The sequence below is a fragment of the Hyaena hyaena genome, unplaced genomic scaffold, assembly GCF_003009895.1.
Source record: "Hyaena hyaena isolate Hyena2069 unplaced genomic scaffold, ASM300989v1 scaffold_530, whole genome shotgun sequence".
NCBI classification, from domain to species: Eukaryota; Metazoa; Chordata; class Mammalia; order Carnivora; family Hyaenidae; genus Hyaena; species Hyaena hyaena.
This window is the reverse complement of record NW_024081163.1, coordinates 1,309,310-1,326,760: the sequence shown is the minus strand read 5'-3', so window position 1 is coordinate 1,326,760 and position 17,451 is coordinate 1,309,310. Positions and strand designations below refer to the sequence as shown.

Here is a 17,451-nt window from a genome sequence, read left to right as displayed (position 1 = left end):
GGGACAGGGCAGTATCAGACAGAGAAGCCTGGGGCTCAGTGGGGTAGGGTGCTGTCCACGGTGCTGAATGTTTTCTGAGGAGGGGAGCTAATATTGCTGGGGAACTGGCAGCTCACCCCTTCAGAGCCATTTTCTACAAGGAGAACCAGCATTAGAATCACATAAAGGGGATTAGGTGGAGCAGAAGGGTGCGGGTGCTTTGCCTTCCCTAGTTCTCTACCTTCCTGCCTGGAAGAAAGTTGTCCACATTCCTATGTAGAGAAGCAAGAAACACGTATCATTCTAGGATCTAGATTGGCTAAATGTAGGTGGGGAGAAGGAGACATGTGGTGGTTCCTGTTCTACTGCTGTATTGTATTTATTTTAAAAAAGGTGGGGACACCTGGGTGGCTCAGTAAGTTAAGCGTCTAAGTCTCAATTTCAGCTCAGCTCATGATCTCACAGTTTGTGGGATCTTGCTCCACAATGGGCTCTGTGCTCACGACACAGAGCCTGCTTGGGATTCTCTCTCTCCCTCTCCCCTGCTTGCCATGCTCTCTCTCTAAATAAATAAACATTAAAAAAAAACAAAACACCCTACATAAAACCACACCAGCACAGTTCAAACCCATGTTGTTCAAGGGTGAACTTTATCCAATATGACCCGAATGTCTGTGTCCCCTCAAAAGTCATATGTTGAAATTGTAACCCCCAAAGGGGACAGTAGTAGTGGATAGGATCTTTGAGAGGTGACAAGGTTTCTGACGGTGGTACTCTCATGAATGGGATTAGTGCCTTAAAAAAGAGACTCCAGGGATACCTCTAGTCCTTTCCACCATGCAGTAAAAAATGAAAAGTCTATGACTTGGAAAACTTGCTAGCTCTATGAACTTGGACTTACAGCCTCCTATGAGCAATGTATTTCTGTTTAAAAGCTACTGGGCTCATAAAGACTAAGACAGTTCCTTACTTTACTCATGCAAATTTCTTGAAACAGGAGGCTATACATATAGACTCTCTACTTTTTTAGCCATCAGAATTCAAGCCTGAATCTACAGAATTTGCTTCATGACCTACCACTCTAGTTAAGCTGATCTTCCTCGAGTCAAAGAAGCACCCTACTTGGTAAATCCATTGAACAACTTTCAAAGAAATTCTTACAAATACTATTGGTTACATCTGACGATTTTCCTTCAGTTTTGAAAAGCTTTATTCCTTTGGGTATCTTTGCTGTCCACTCTCTCTCTCTTGCATTGTACCTTCTTGGTCACTTTTTCCTTATATCATGCCTATATATTTTACTTTACCTGTTGATATTTTACTCCACTAAGAATTTGCTATTGTTCCAGAGTGCTTATATAAAATCACATAGGCCAAAAATATGACTGTGGGGCAAATAAGAGTGGTTGTTTCTATAAAACAAAGTTATACCTTTGGAAACATTTGATTTAAATGGATTATTTTTAAAGAGTAGTTTTCAATTTAGGTACTGGCAACAAGACTGTACAAGATAGAGAAAAAATCTAAAACAATGAGAAAAGGCACCTATTTTTCAAAGGGAGTGCCATTGCCATTTTGAGCTAGACAATTCTTCACTGTCCAGGGCTGCTGTACACACTGCACGATGTTTATAAGCCATAAACCTTATATACTGAATGTCACACTATTCCTACCAACGCCCAAGCCCATATGGGCAACCTAAAAAAAAAAAGTCATAGATTCCAGGTAGGCAGTATTAACTCTAGTTGAGAACTAATGATAAAATGATTTTGCACTCAGATTTATTTTCGCTGCTTGCTTATCTTTGAAGAAACTATACATAGTAGGAAATACATTTCAGATATGATTTGCACTTAAAAGACTATGTGAAACAATAATTAGCAAAAAGGTCACAAATGTATAGCAATAGATTAGCATTTTAGGTTAAATAAACATGAAAGGTATTTAGGTATGTTTTTATTTCCTGCTACTATGATCAAATGCCAACTATTGAGAATACTATCCTGAATTTTTAAAGGTATATTTTCTGAGAATGATCATAATTATTTGAGACATTTATTCCATGGACAAAAGTTTAGTGTCCTGGTAGCTTTTAAATATTCGCAAGTTGCCAACTTCAAAAGTACTCAAATAAAAACTCATCATAGAAATAATTCCTCTAATTTTGCTGAGGAAACTGACATGAGAAAATGACATCAGTGTTATTTAGCAGCAGATTCATCTTTAACTTGCAACTTTTAAAAACACTATGACCATTATTGAAATACACTGACACAATAAAATCTTTTTCAATCAAGTATTATCCTAGGCACCTGGGTAGTTCAGTCGGTTAAACGTCCAGGTCTTGGTTTTGCCTCAAGTCATGATCTCAGGTTTCGTGAGTTAGAGCCCCATGTTGGGCTTTGGGCTGTTAGCATGGCACCTGCTTGGGATTCTCTCCCCAAACCCAATCTCTCTGTGCCTCCCTGACTCATGCTGTTTTTGTCTTTCCCAAAATAAATAAATAAACTTAAAAAAATTGTACAACCTAAACCATTAGTGTCACAACAATAGAGACAATATTCCTTTGTAACTAAAGGATGAATATGCATATTTTTAGGCATTAAAAATACTTTAGAGTTTTGTGGACTCGTCTCCTACATCTATAATCAAAACAAAGATTCTGGCCTACAAATAACAGATAATTTTTATAATGTAGTTTCTATCAGAAAGGCAGGTAAATTGAGATGACCTTCATCCTTAACAGGTGTAAGGTGTAAATTTAACAGAAGGGAAGTATTACTAAAGTTTTCCACAAGAGACAAATGAGAAGCTATTTAATAACTTAATCACTAAAATCACAGATCAAAATAATAAAGCAGAAGGAACTTAAAGTTAGAAATGACTGTCAAACCCATTTGGTTACTTGGCTTCTCTAAAAAAATTCTAATACTATAGATACTTCCATCATTGTGTAAAATAAAAAAGCAATAAGGAGACTAGATCAACATTGTATTTCCAAAACATTATTTTGTTAATTTTCCTACAAGTCTTAAGCTAAAAGAAGTCCAAGTAGAAAAAGCGGTATTAGTAGACATTGGGAAATCGTTCTAGATTTTTAAGTAAATAATACATCATATGTGTATATGCTATATACACATATGCATATATGTGTCTCTGTGTGTATACATACATGTGTGTGTATATATATATATATATATACTTATATAGAAAGAGAGAGAGAGAGAGAGAGAGAGAGAGAGGGAGAGAGAGAAGAAGATGGAGAGGGAGAGGGAGGGACAGAGGGAGAAGGAAAGAGGGAAAGAAAGAGGAGGAGATGGAGGGAGAGAGAGAGCATGAGTGAGCACATTCCTAAGTCTTGAATCAAGAAATAAAATATGGAGGGGAGCCTTAATGGCTCAGCTGGTTAAGAGTCTGACTCTTGATTTTGACTCAGGTCATGATCCTGTAGTCCTGGGATTGAGCTCTGCATCAGGCTCCATGCTGAGTGTGGAACCTGCTTGGGATTCTCTCTCTCTGTCCCTCTGCCCTTTTCTGCTCACTCTCTCTCAAATAACATAAATTTTTTTAATTTAAAAATAAGAAATGAAATATAGAATTAGCAAAGATTTAAAGAAAGGAAACCTATTAGAAATAAATATAAACAAACCTAAAACACAGAAAAGATTTCACTGCATCATTTCTTGCATGCAAGTATATTTTCAGGAGTTTTTATTTATGTGAAGGATATGTATGCTTATGTATCCACTTTTGCTAACTGAGCAAGATTCCCTTGAACCACATTTCAGCCTTTCCTTGGAGGTATGTGACTTGGTTCTCCCAGTATGCTTTCATTGTGAGCCCTTTTAATGGAGATTTATGCCCTTAGTACTCTCTGATCATATATTCTTACATGGAAGAAGTGCATGTTTTTTAATCACCTTTACTTTTTTTTTTAAATAACATTGAACATCTGAGGCTCATGTAACATTTTGCATCAAATATAACTATACTTCTAAATTGATAAATAAATAGATACATTTTATGTGGATAATTAACCCTAATCCAGGCTCATTTGCACGGTCTCCAAACAAGTTAGAAAACAGCAAAGGCTGGGGCTCCTGAATCGCTCAGTCCATTAAATGTCAGACTTCAGCTGAGGTCATGATCTCACTGCTTGTGAGTTCCAGCCCCGCATCCGGCTCTGTGCTGACAGCTTGGAACCTGGAGCCTACTTTAGATTCTGGGTCTCCCTCTCTCTCTGCCTCTCTCTCTCTCAAATAAACAAACATTAAACAAAAAATTTTTTTAAAGGAAACAAAAAGAAAATAGCAAATGCTACTGTATTTTTTTTTTTTTAATGTTTTATTTATTTCTAGGAGAGAGAGAGACAGCGTGAGCAGGGGAGGGTCAGAGAGAGAGGGAGTCACAGACTGAAAAAGGCTCCAGGCTCTGAGCTGGCAGTCAGCACAGAGCCCGACGCGGGGCCCGAACCCACGAACCGCGAGATCATGACCTAAGTGAAAGTCGGACGCTTAACCGACTAAGCCACCCAGGCGCCCCAGCAAATGCTACTGTTATAGCTATTACCAAAACTTCAGGAATTATTATATTTAACTAACAAAATGATATTTGTTTATGATACATAATTACAAATTTAGACTACATAACTGCACATGTTAAAGTTTACTTTTCTATCCCATTTCTATAGTTATAATAGACATTAATGATTGTGTAAATCAAATTTTTGCCTGTAAGAAGAACTTCTGGGACCAATATTCTCCTTATAAAGACTAAACTCAGTAAATGGGGAAATCCTTTATAAATAATTTTCATTGCTTTCCCCTCTTCATCCAATATCTAGAAGGACAAAGAGTAAAAGAATAATTATATGTATACTTTTTGGAGGGAATATACTTTCTCTTGGCTCCTAAATCTACTACTCCACTTGTACTTGACATTTTTGCTAGTCAACAGATATATTAGCCACCTGTCACTCAGTCTATAGCAAGGGAAGAAAGTAAATATTTAGGGCTGACAAGAATTTCTGAACCATCTGCAAATCTGGGCTAAATAACAGGGCTAAAGAACTAAGCTGAAATCAGGGCCCTGAAATCAGGATGCTAAATCACACTGCCCAAAGAGGCAATGATTTACTATTCACAATGTTATTTTTTTAATGTACTTACGATAGCCACATTTTTTACAGCCTGCTCGGACACTGTCCTTGTTGCAACCTGAAATATAATTGGATAACATTTTAGCAGACATATAAAAGATAGACACATAAGAATTCTATCCTATGAAAAAGCTAAGAAACCATCTGTTGTAGAATTTCTTTATTTAAAAAAAATTTTTTTAATGTTTTTTATTTATTTCTAGGAGAGACAGAGAGAGACAGCGTGAGCAGGGGAGGGTCAGAGAGAGAGGGAGACACAGACTCTGAAACAGGCTCCAGGCTCTGAGCTGGCTGTCAGCACAGAGCCTCACGCGGGGCTCGAACCCACGAACCGTGAGATCATGACCCAAGCGAAAGTCGGATGCTTAACCGACTAAGCCACCCAGGCGCCCCAAGAATTTCTTTATTTAAAAAAAAATATATTATTGGGGAGCCTGGGTGGCTTAGTCGGTTAGGTGTCCGACTTTCACTTGGGTCATGATCTCGCGGTTCGTGGGTTCGAGCCCCGCGTCGGGCTCTGTGCTGACTGCCAGCTCAGAGCCTGGAGCCTGTTTCAGTCTGTGACTCCCTCTCTCTCTGACCCTCCCCTGCTCATGCTGTCTCTCTCTCTCTCCTAGAAATAAATAAAACATTTAAAAAAATATATTATTCCTGATCCAGCTTAGTAACACTATTCATTTGTCATGATTATGAGGAATCACTGGAAAATCCAATTTACTCGATTTATTTTCTTTGTCAATATTTCAAGAGGAATTCCAGAATACATTTTTCTCTAATTTAACAGAAAGACAATGTTATAGTCAAGGGCTTAAACATTCTAAGAATTCTATAACACTGAGCAAAAAATTCCAGAGTACTTCAGCCTGTCCCTTAAATGTAAAATAATTAACTATGTATGTGTACACATGTGTATTCCCTATATACTATTATATTTACTAGTATATTTGTTATATATATTAGTTACTAAAATATGAGTGTGTGTGTATATATATAATTCATATAAATTCATATAAATATACGAATATTTAAGATAACAAATGCTTTTCTGCTCTCCCTTAGAAGAAAAATAAACTGACTTTCTTAAAGGAATTGGTAAAAATCCAGAAAAATACTTTAATTGCTTAGTATTATAAGAAACATCTGAATGTAGCACTCAAATTCTGACCTGTCATATGCAGTCTGATCAATGTTTAGAAGTATTTATAGCATTTCTGTATAATTAGAGGTGCATGCAAGTAATGTTGAAGATCTAAATAAGAGAAGAAATAAGTTAAAATTGATTTTTTTTGTAATAAAATACACATAAAATTTATCACCTTAACCATTTTTACGTATATAATTTAGTGGCATTAAGTACATTCATAATGTACAACCATCACCACTATTTCCAAAAATTTCATCATCCCAAACACTAACTGTAGCCATTAAACAATAGCTGCCTATTCCCCCTTCCCTCTTGCCCACAGTAATCTCTATTCTATTTTCTGCCTCTATTAATTTAACTATTCCAGGAATCTCATTTAAGTGGAATGATACAATATTTTTCCTTTTGTATATGACTTATTTTACTCAGTATGTTTTCAACATCATTCAGATTATAGCACATATCAGAATGTCATTCCCCCTTATGGCTGAATTATATATACACACACACACACACACACACACACAACCTACACACACACACACACACATACACACACACACACACACACACACAGAGTTGAAACTACTTTTAACCTCTAATAAGGCCTTCTATCAGAAGGCCAGTAAAGAATTGCTCTATTATTTTAATGAAAGGCATCTAACTCCTAAGTCTTTCATATGGAGATATACTCCAAATTTACTAATAAATTAAGTACATATGGTGCAAATATAAGTCAGTGCTAATTTTTAAAAGAAAGATTGTTTTTCAACTATTTCTTTACTTTTATGAAGTCAAAACATTAGTCATTTTTTCCTAATCTCAATCTTTAAAATATGTATTATTGAGTTGTTCTAGTAAACAGTCAGGTCTGTTACAATTCTTGTTTTAAAAAGATAAATTTGTTACAATGCAAGTGATATAAGAGAGCACAATTTGAGCATAATGTGACTTTTGTCCAAGAAAAACACTATGTGAATGCAGAAAGTGGTATTCAGTTGCTCTGAGACTCATAAGAATATACAAAACACACACAAGGACATAACCCAAACTATTTCTAGTGACCTCAGTTCAGCATGAATGCTGTGAGCAGCGCCCATTCATGTCTGGTAATATAACTTTGATCCAATTTCATGTCATCTTCTTCCTGCCATGACTTCAGGACAATTCACAAGCTCCAATTCTTAGGAACTCCATTTCCACAGGAAACTTCAGGTCTTTTATAAGGTATAGTACCCTATTAATTGCAGTATTTATGTGTCTTTTAACCAAGTAACAATGGGCAGCATGCTGTTTCTATTACGTTTCTATCATTTTTTATGTATCACTGATGAAGTTATGAGTGTTGTGCCCCAATCTCATGTTTTCTCATAAACCTTGTAGATTTTATTGCATAGAGTGGGAACACATATGCTGCATTGTACCAGAACTATGGAATAAAACTGGATTATAATAAAATCTGAGGCTCTTTCATTACAAAATAATTGCCTGTCAGAAAAAAAAAAATGCTCAGAGAATCCAGGTCAATGCTAAGTCTGTTTCCATAGAGACCAAAGACGCTGAATAACACAGAACAAAACTGTTCCAAATGCACCATTACCATTCCTACAACAAACTAAAAATGTTGTAATGGACAGATCTGAAATGATCTCATCTCAGCACTTATGAGAGATTAACTTGTTTATGACTAACTCTCTCATATTTTTAGAATGAACAAAATATGAAACTTTCAGAGAAGGTCATCATCTTCTTTAACAAAGTTTTAACTTTTACATAAAAGGGAAATGCAAGAATTCTAAATAAAGTAACTCCGTATCAACTATGGGTTCAGCAGTTTTTAGTTAAATTAAAATTTCATGCTTCATTTGTCTCTAATTTTCATGACTGCTGGGTCAACTGAACACTTCTACCTAAGACACTGAGTCTGACGCCTCTAACAAAGATATCTGGGACAAGTAACACAATGAAGTGGGGACAGTTCATTCACTCTCCTGTCAAGATCCAGTTTCTAGTGGCAGTGATGTCACAGACAGCAGCAGTCCTAACCAGGTCTGGGACTGTGCAGGACCCTGGCTATGGGTGTCCTTGGTCTTGTCTATTTTTCAAGCCTTGTTATCTAGCTTTTGTTTAGATTCTGTGAGCACTTTGATATCTTTCCTTTCTGCTTCAATTAACTAGTCAGCGTCTATTGTTTGGAACAAGAACTCTGCTGATACAATGGTGCTCCAGATTCATGTCAAAATGAATAGCAAGGTGATACTGAAAGGTCCTTATTGCTCCAATTAGAAGTTATCCATCTCCCCAGCTTAGGTGCTCATGCTGTTCTTTGTGCCACTCCTCTTTAAAGTTTGCTAATGCTGTTCAGAGTAACAGAGCCTGGCTCCCTCAAAATGCTCCTATGTAATTATGACCTACAATCCCAAGGCCACTGAATAAAAACTTATAAAATTTCCTACATAAAAAAAATTGACAAATACCACCAAAATCAAACTCAAAAGACACAAGAAAATAGAGGAAGAAATACATGCAACTCATAGCACCAATAAAGGGTAATTATCCTTACCGTATAAAACCCAGAAAATCATTATGAAAAAGACCAAGAAACAACAGGAAAACAAACAAACAAAAAACAACTCAGCCAAGGAGCTGAAGAGAAAGCTCACAGAAACAGAAACAAGTTGAAAACATGGAGATCCTCAGCCTTATTCATAATACACGAAATCTACCTTAAAATCTATACTGAGATTCTATTTTCACTTACCAGAGTACCAAAGATCGAAAGAGTTGAAGAGAATTTGGGGGAGACACACTCTAATACAGTACTGAATAGCACTGTAAATCAATACCACCTCTATGGAAAGCAAGCTGACAAAATCTATTAGAACTATAAATGTACATACTACTCTGACCTAGCACTTGCACATCGGAGAATTAATCTTCTCAATTTACTTGCACAAGTACATACCAACTTATGTACAAAGCTATTCACTACACCATCATTTGTAATAGTAAGAGTAGAAATAATTTAGACATAAATAAATTATGGTTAGTCTTTATTTAATGTTCTCTGATGATCTCTAAGATATAAAGAAAAAAGCAAGGTATAGAACAGTGCTTACGGTATGTTGTCATTTGTATGAAAAGAGATTAGATACAGATAAAATACCAATTACATATAGATTTTATTAACAGATAAACAGAGATATACAAAAAATATCTCTGTAAGGACATATATTAGTGACCTGGAAAATGGAGAACGGCCTCCAGGGGTAGAAAAGGGTGAGAAATATGTCACTATACACCTTCTGAAACATGTAAAGCCGCCTGGGTGGTTCAGTCAGTTAAACAATTGATTTCTGCTCAGATCACGATCTCACGGTTCATGAGTTCGAGCCCCACGTTGGGCTCTGTGCTGACAGCTCAGAGCCTAGAGCCTGCTTCAGATTGTGTCTCCCTCTCTGCCCCTCTTCCACTTATACTCTGTCTCTCAAAAATGAATAAGCATTAAAAGAAATTTTTAAATCTGAAACATGTGGATGAATTACCTTCCTAAAAACCAAACCAAAAACCTTCCACAAACCCAATGCTAAGAAGAGGTGCTGTTGTGCACATGTAAATTCTTCAGGGAAGCTACATTACAGATTTACAATAAAACTTTATTAACTGATGGTTTGAGGAACAAATTTTAGAGGTCTTTATTTCTTTATTTGTTAAAAACTAGCAAGGGCTTACTCTGGATCTAGAAAACTGTCAAACAACTTGAATGGTGGGGAAGGGCATGGGTAACAACTGGCTTTTTACCTCCCAGTAACTTAAAGAAGTAGAGAATGTCAATTTCTCTAGATTCCAGAACATGCCAGACAATTCTGTATACAATTCACTGCTAGGTATGGTGCAGATTCCCTAGATGTCTTCAACAAATGCTGTTGTTTGAGGTCAGAAACTTAAGAAAATACTTTAGCACTTGGGAATCAAGAACTTCTTTTGCTCCCAGTTGCCAGCTATTAAACTAGATAGTGTCTGCAGTATTACTGGTTCATCTGAAGAATGATAGGCAGTGGAAGAACAGGAATAAAATTAAGAAGGATAACTGAAATAAAAATAATGATTATTTAGGCAGGGGAAGGGGAAATGACAGAGGCACAAGGGACCTTTCTAGGGTGATGGAACTATATAAAATCTATCTATCTATAATTCTTCAAGCTATACATTTGTAATGTGTATTTTATTTCAACATGTAAATTACACTTGTGTAACAGCAGTTAGCATAAAGGGAAGAAAACAGTCTGCAAAGAAGGAAAAGACGGAGGTTAGAGAAGACAAAAATCCAGGGACAATGATCAAAGGGAGAAAATATGAGAACGTAAGCAAAAGGGATGCCGTGGTAGTGTCCCCAGCAGATGCCACTGGTTATTCAGTGGCCCCTAGAGGTGTGGCAAGACAGACTATTGGCCTAAATTTATTTTGTTTAAATTTCACATCACCTATGTTTCCAAGTCAACAATTTAGTCACTGGGAACTTTAACAGTAATTTTGGGATCTGATATTATATTTTCCTTTTACTGTCTTTTATTTTATTTTATTTTATTTTATTTTATTTTATTTTATTTTATTTTTTCAGGGGTAGAATTTATTTATTCATCACTTAAATACAACACCCAGTGCCCATCACAAGTGTCCTCCTTAATGCCCATCACCCATTTATTTTTTAAAAAATAGTTTATTGTAAAGTTGGTTTCCATATAACACCCAGTGCTCATCCCCACAAGTGCCCTCCTCCATGCCCATCACCCCCCTTCCCCTCTCTCCCACCCCCACCAGTCCTCAGTTTGTTCTCAGCATTCAAGAGTCTCTCATGGTTTGCCTCCCTCCCTGCTTACCGTCTATTTTAGATTTGGGGAAGCCTGTCAGTGTTTTCTTTACATTAGAATATTTTCTATAAGTATTTAAATTTAAGTTTTCTTTTTTAATTAGCCATTATAATCACTTCTGTCCATTCTTTTCATTTTTAATTATCTAGATTCAACTGGATTAGATTAGTCCCTTTTAAGCTTTCTAACACTTTAAGTTTTATATTTAGTTACTCCATTATAGTTTTATCATAATTTGGGAACCCTTAAAGATAACTTCAATTTTATTCTGTTTTTAAAATTCATATTGCAGCCAGATTTTATATACCATATAGATACAAATATCCATATAATATGTATTCTGCTAAAACTGAATGCAAAGTAAAACTCTAAATACTTAAACTTTTCTGCTGCTTTATATTAACAATTCATAGATACAATCCTTTTTGGGGATCCTCAAGTATTTTACTTTAATTCTCTGTGAATTTAAAAAATAGGTTAAAGGAGATCCTTCATGGATCACCTGAGCCTGAGTGGCTCAGTCATTTAAGTTTCTGACCTTTGACTTTAGCTCAGATCATGATCTCATGGCCGGTTGGGCTCTGCACTGATAGCATGGAGCCTGCCTGGGATTCTCTCTCCCTCTTTCTCTGCTCCACTCGTTTTCTCTCTCCCTCTCCGCTCTCTCTTTCAAAATAAATTTATAAAATTTTTAAAAAGTAGATCCTTGAGGTAAACATTTTGAAACAGCAGATGTCCTCCCCTTTAGTTAAAAATGCCTTCACAATCATTTGATCCTCAAAAGGGGAGATAAAAGTAAATCAACGAATTGCTTATTTTAAACTACTGACAGGGGAGGGACTAGGTGGCTCTGCTGGTTGAGCCTATGACTCTTGATTTCGGCTCAGGGCATGATTTCTGGGTTATGGGATCAAACCTTGTGTTGGGATTTATCCTCAGCAAGGAGCCTACTTAACATTCTTTCTCTCTTTCTATCTGCCCAACTCTCTCTCTCTCTAAAATAAAAATAAATAAGTTACTGACATGAAAGAGCTAGCATTGAAGTCAATGTATAAAATGCTTTCATCCACTTGCCTCAAAATATAAATAACCCACGAAGGGAAAAATGGTAGAAGTATTACCAGTTTAAGAAGAGATGTGGAAATATGAATTAACCAATGAAACAGAATCACAATTACTGTTTAGTCTGTTAACTTTAGTACTAGATTCTTCTCAGCAACAATTCTAGTGATCAACCCTCAACATTATTACTTATTATTATCTATTATGGGCTTAGCTCTGAAATGAATGTTAGAGAAGCCATAAAGATGAATAAAGTCCCTACACTAAAGGAAACTACAATATACTACGTTATCTAGGACCACGCACCCACAGCTATAATACATGCTAGAACGTACTACTGTAAAAAACACAGAGCTCTACTGCTAAGCAGGAAGAACTGAGAGATCAGGAAAGCTTCCCAGAGGTACACATAGACAGTAAAGAAGGGACAGTGGTAACAAAAGCATGTAGGTAGAATGGTACACGAGAGGTTCTGGGAATAGTTGGTCAAGTCAGAAGACTGTAGAATGCATGAGAAGAAGGGTGGGAGGAAAGAGTAGCAAGGGTGATTTGGCCAGGCTTAGGAATATGTACTTTACTCCAGGAGAGAAGGGGGGGTTCTGGCATCCCAACAGTTCAGAGGGAGAGAAAGCTTGGCCATCAACCCCCTCATTACAGAACCAAGGACAATGAGCCTTGCGAAAGCGGCTTGAAGAGAAACATAAAATTTACAGTGGGGGTCAAGAACTAAATACTTGCCCCCTACAAATGAGAGGATCAGATATATAGTTTAGGAAAATTATCTCAGCAGCAATGTGCAGCACAGACTAGAAAGAAAAGACATTACGAGCAGTATAGTTTTAGAAGTGAAAAGAAATCGGATGCATTGTAATTCAGAATTCTTCTCTTACTAAGATATTATAGGAATGTGTTTTTTGGCTACAGAAAATTTCCTATCTTGGCTATACAGATTTCACTGAATGAGAGAAAAAGGGTTTTTGTGCCAACCACAACAGTAACATACACTGCCCCTTGAGCCAGGTCAACTCTTCATAGGGAACGATGCATCATTAACATGAGTGTCAGAACCAGTTTCAACAACTGTGAGTGGGAAAAGCAATTTTTAAAAGAAAGTAAACCTCACTGGAACCTGTATTTAAATGTTATTTTTAAAATGACAACTAAGAGTCTATGATTTTCCTAAAGAAGTGCACATTTCATTGTGTTGCCTACGTAATGGTGTACGCTTACGCTCAATGCTGTGGAAAAACAGCTGAAATAGGCAACCATAAAATAGAAGAGGCTGAATTTCATTTGTGGAAAGCAGTCTCATCACTTTAGAGTCATATTTTATAATAATCACTAGCAAGACAACCAAAGAAATGCCATGCTGAATCCTTATGAGCATTATACCTAAAAATAAAAGAGCATAACATAATACCTGTCTTTGAGCCCTATTTTTAATACACTACCTGGTTCAATCATCCAAGAAATTATCCTAACATTTTCTGTATTTATATTTTCTGATGGTACTTGCATTGTGCTCTTACAGTGCTGTCATGCCAATTATCTCAATTTTTGGTGGGTTTAAACAGTTTATCCATGTCTCACTATTGAGCTTAATGACACAATTTAAGATTATTACACTTTGAGCATTACTATGAATTGGAAGAAAGTTAACCTGTCTGTAACACTGGGTTACATTTAGAGTAATTTCAATAAGGACTTTTACAAAAAAAAAATCACTTCTTTCCTTTCTCAAGTAGCTCATTGTCGTAACTAGACTTAACTTTTATGAGGACACAAGCTGTGATCCTGTGTCCTTTTAAGTGTCTATACCATGTGGGTGCTCAAAAGGCTTGCTCAAGTAATAAAACCAACAGTGATGGCAGGTCAACTCTGGATGGAGCCGTGTGGTGCAAAGATCACCAGGGCTGATCTAAAGTATCAGGAAGCCTAGACAAGCTACCCGGCACACTGGCCTTTCTCTGCTAGCTCCTTACATGTTGATATTCTCCAGGCTTCAGCCACAGAGCCTCCCTTCACACCCTACACTGCTAACACAGCCATTTAACTCCTACTTCATGCGGCGATGACACTCTGGCTTCTCTCCTAAGCTACAAATTTTATCTCTTACTGTCCATGAGATATTTCCATTTGTATATCTGACTACACCTCAACATAAACACCAAACTGAAATTATCATCATCCCCCTAAAACCTGCTGCTTCTCAGGTGTTAGTAAAGAGACCCACCCAACTGCCTAACAGTGAAACCCAAGTATACCTCACTTCTTGTCTTACCTACTGATTCCTAGTCATTCTACCAGCAAAAATGTGTCTCCCATCTACGGGCTTCTCTCCCTTCCAAGACCATATCTGAGGCATCATAATAACTTACCAGAAATTACTCCTAACTGGTGACTTTAACTCCAAACTAGCATCCTTCCAATCCACTGTGGAGCCAGAATGATGTCCCCAAAACATGAATCTATTTAAAAATGCTTAAATGGCTTCCTATGATCCTTGGGAAAATATCCAAACTATCTGTCATGGCTTCCAAGGTCCTTTAAGAGCTGGAAACCACCTTGCAAATTGCACTACACGGCAAGATGAATAAGTGCATGGGGACTAGAAGAGCCAGACTGTCCTGTCACTTACAAGCTACCCCTGAACAAGCAAGTCACTTAATTTCTTTGTCGCTCAGTATCTTCATCTATAAAATGAAAATATTAGTACTTATCTCACACTGTGGAGGTGAATGTTAACTGAGATCAAACACCATGGCTTGACACAGTGTGAGACACATCGGATACATAGTAAATATTAGCTACTGTTATTAATTCTCCAGTTAATTTCTTACTTCTCTCCCTGCTTGTATTAGGAGTTCCATCTATTGGGAACAGCTTTTATTTCCTCTTCATTTACACATCCCTGTGGCTGCAACTTCCCCGCCCACCAATCCAACCCGCGCCCCCCTGCAACCCTTCAGGACTTATCCTAAAGGCCACATTCTCTGGAAAGCCCTTCTGTCTTCCCTTAGATGTGCTCCTGAAGGCTCTGTATTTTTCCTGCCATGCATTTGTCTGACTTTCTGGTACTTCCTCTTCATTGCTAAATTCTAAGTTCTGTGTGAGGAGCAACTCACTCTCTTGCTCACTACTATATTCCCAATGCCTAGCATATTGGCTAGCACGCCCTTAAAAGACATGGTTCTGTGGATGAAAGAACGTATCTTTCCTCTCCCACAATCCTCCCTGCTCCCAAAACTGCAGTAGCTACAAAAGTGCAATAGTCCTCTAACAGCTATCTGTAAAATACAGTTCAGGAAAGGCTGCCACAGAATAGACACGGTCAGATAATACTGGGAAGGGCAGGTTAAAACAAAGTTAGGGCTTCTGAACCACAGCACTTCTCAGAGCCTTTCATTCAATGAAGTGCACTGTGAACCTCCAAGGTGTGTGTGTTTGAGAGGCTAGGGTGGGGGTATAATTCTCAAAATATCTCCTACAACCAGTGTTCTTCCGAACACACGGTCGCAGAGCTGATTTAAGGAGATGCCCTCCCGGACTAGGACTTCCAACTAAGCGGGTCGTTGTGGACAGGAAATCTTTGAAGCGCTCATTTCGTAGGGTGCATTGTTTTTAGGTAGGTACTCAGTGGATACAGAATCTGCGCGCTGTAAGAAACCACAGACATGAAGAAACAAATCTCCTTCTTTTTCGAATGCACAAAATGAGGCCCAGAGTTGGGAGTAAAGCGACTGGTCCACGGCCACAGAGAGAACTCCATACAGTAGGAACGGAGAGGAGCACCCGGGGCGCCAGTTTCGTCCCCAGGACTTCCACTACCAACAGTGCCTCTGGATCCTGGGGTGGGTCTAGCGTCTGTACCTCAATTCTGTTTTCGAGCCATCCCAGAGTTAGGTCGGTTTTTCTCGGCTACTCCCTAGGCCTACAGTTACTGCCCCTCCTCCCCCACTTCCCCCCACCGAACACTTTCCCTGTAATCCTTCCAGCACAGGTGGAGCTTAGCTGAGGCGGGGGAGCTAGCTTCTGTCTTCCTCCTTTCCTTCAGAGATTATTTCTGGAGTGTAAACTTTTTCATGTAGAAGAAACGAACCTGTTAATTTTAACGCCGCCGCCTAATCACCATGGGCGCTACTCCCTACCCCAGCGCACCCCAACCTACCCTACCCACTCCCTTCCTCGCCTAGACCCAGGGGCCGTGCCGTCGGTCTTCACCTGGGACTGCCATGGAGCTGGTAAGAGGGGTCGCAGGAGCCGTAGGCTTTCGAGAGTACGCTCGCCTCCAGCCTGCCGCGAGGACCACAAACGGCGAGGTTGGCCTCTACCTCCTACCAGCGCCGCCGGACTTCCCTGCCAGCCGGGGAAGGCCTCTGGCGGTAGCGGAACCAAGTAACATTGACGCCGTTTCCAGGGGAGTCATATTACAGAACACACATGGTCCGAACCATTGCTGCCAGCCCGGGGGTGGGGGTGAATGAAACCTGCAGACGTATGTACTGAACTAAACAACACCAACATTTATATATAGTTTACTAAAAATTGTAAAACAAACTAAGTTAATCTGTAGGTGCTTAATAATCTTTTTTTCGTTTCCTGGAGACCATTGGAACCCCCCTTCTCAGGATTAGCGGTGCTCAGTCCCAGGAGCAACATGGCGGCCTCCGTGAGGGACTAGTTTTGGGAAAAGGTAGTGCTTGGTGCCGCTCACTTGGGGACCTTGACAAACTGGAGCTTTCCGCGACCACCCGATTGAAGGAGACGTGTACTGATAGGTGGACTGCTTTAGTGATCGGCCCTCCGTTCTCATTCCCAAGAAGGAGCGGAGCCCTGAGCACTGAGCAGGATGAGCAACATCTACATCCAGGAGCCTCCCACCAACGGGAAGGTGAGAGTCCCAACCAGGGTACCTGGGCTCCTCAAAGTGGTACCTCACCCATTAAGGGAGTTCTGGGGCGTTATGATTAGAAAAAAAAAATCACAAAATGTCTTGTCTTTTACTCCTGCCTCTGGACAGGATGGCCTCAAAAACCATCTCTTGACACCTCTCAGCAAATACTTTGAGAAAGTCCTCAAATGGAGATTTCTCCAGTGCCTGGCCCCATTTCTTGTTTCAGCCTAACACATGTAAGCGTTTTTTAGGGCCTTAGGTTGAAACCTAATTATATTTAAAATTGTGACTTTTTCCACCCCTTAACTTGTAAATCGCTGTTTCGCCATTCATTCTACAATCA

At 38.6% G+C, this 17,451-nt stretch overlaps 2 protein-coding genes across 3 annotated transcripts in view; one reads left to right on the top strand and one right to left on the bottom strand.

The window, feature by feature from the left end:
• SREK1IP1 (SREK1 interacting protein 1) overlaps positions 1-16,596 on the bottom strand; it is a 43,322-nt gene extending 26,726 nt beyond the window's left edge. The window contains exons 1-2 of the mRNA XM_039255533.1: positions 16,436-16,596; positions 5,148-5,195 (exon numbers count right to left, since the gene is read on the bottom strand). Coding sequence (XP_039111464.1) covers positions 5,148-5,195; positions 16,436-16,448 — 61 coding nt within the window. The 5' untranslated portion in view covers positions 16,449-16,596. The remainder of the gene's footprint in view (positions 1-5,147; positions 5,196-16,435) is intronic.
• A 281-nt stretch (positions 16,597-16,877) lies between these two features.
• Positions 16,878-17,451, top strand: part of CWC27 (CWC27 spliceosome associated cyclophilin) — a 182,767-nt gene continuing 182,193 nt past the window's right edge. For both annotated transcript variants that reach the window (XM_039255499.1, XM_039255498.1), the window contains exon 1: positions 16,878-17,105. In XM_039255499.1, the coding sequence (XP_039111430.1) occupies positions 17,064-17,105 (42 nt within the window). In that variant the 5' untranslated portion in view covers positions 16,878-17,063. The remainder of the gene's footprint in view (positions 17,106-17,451) is intronic.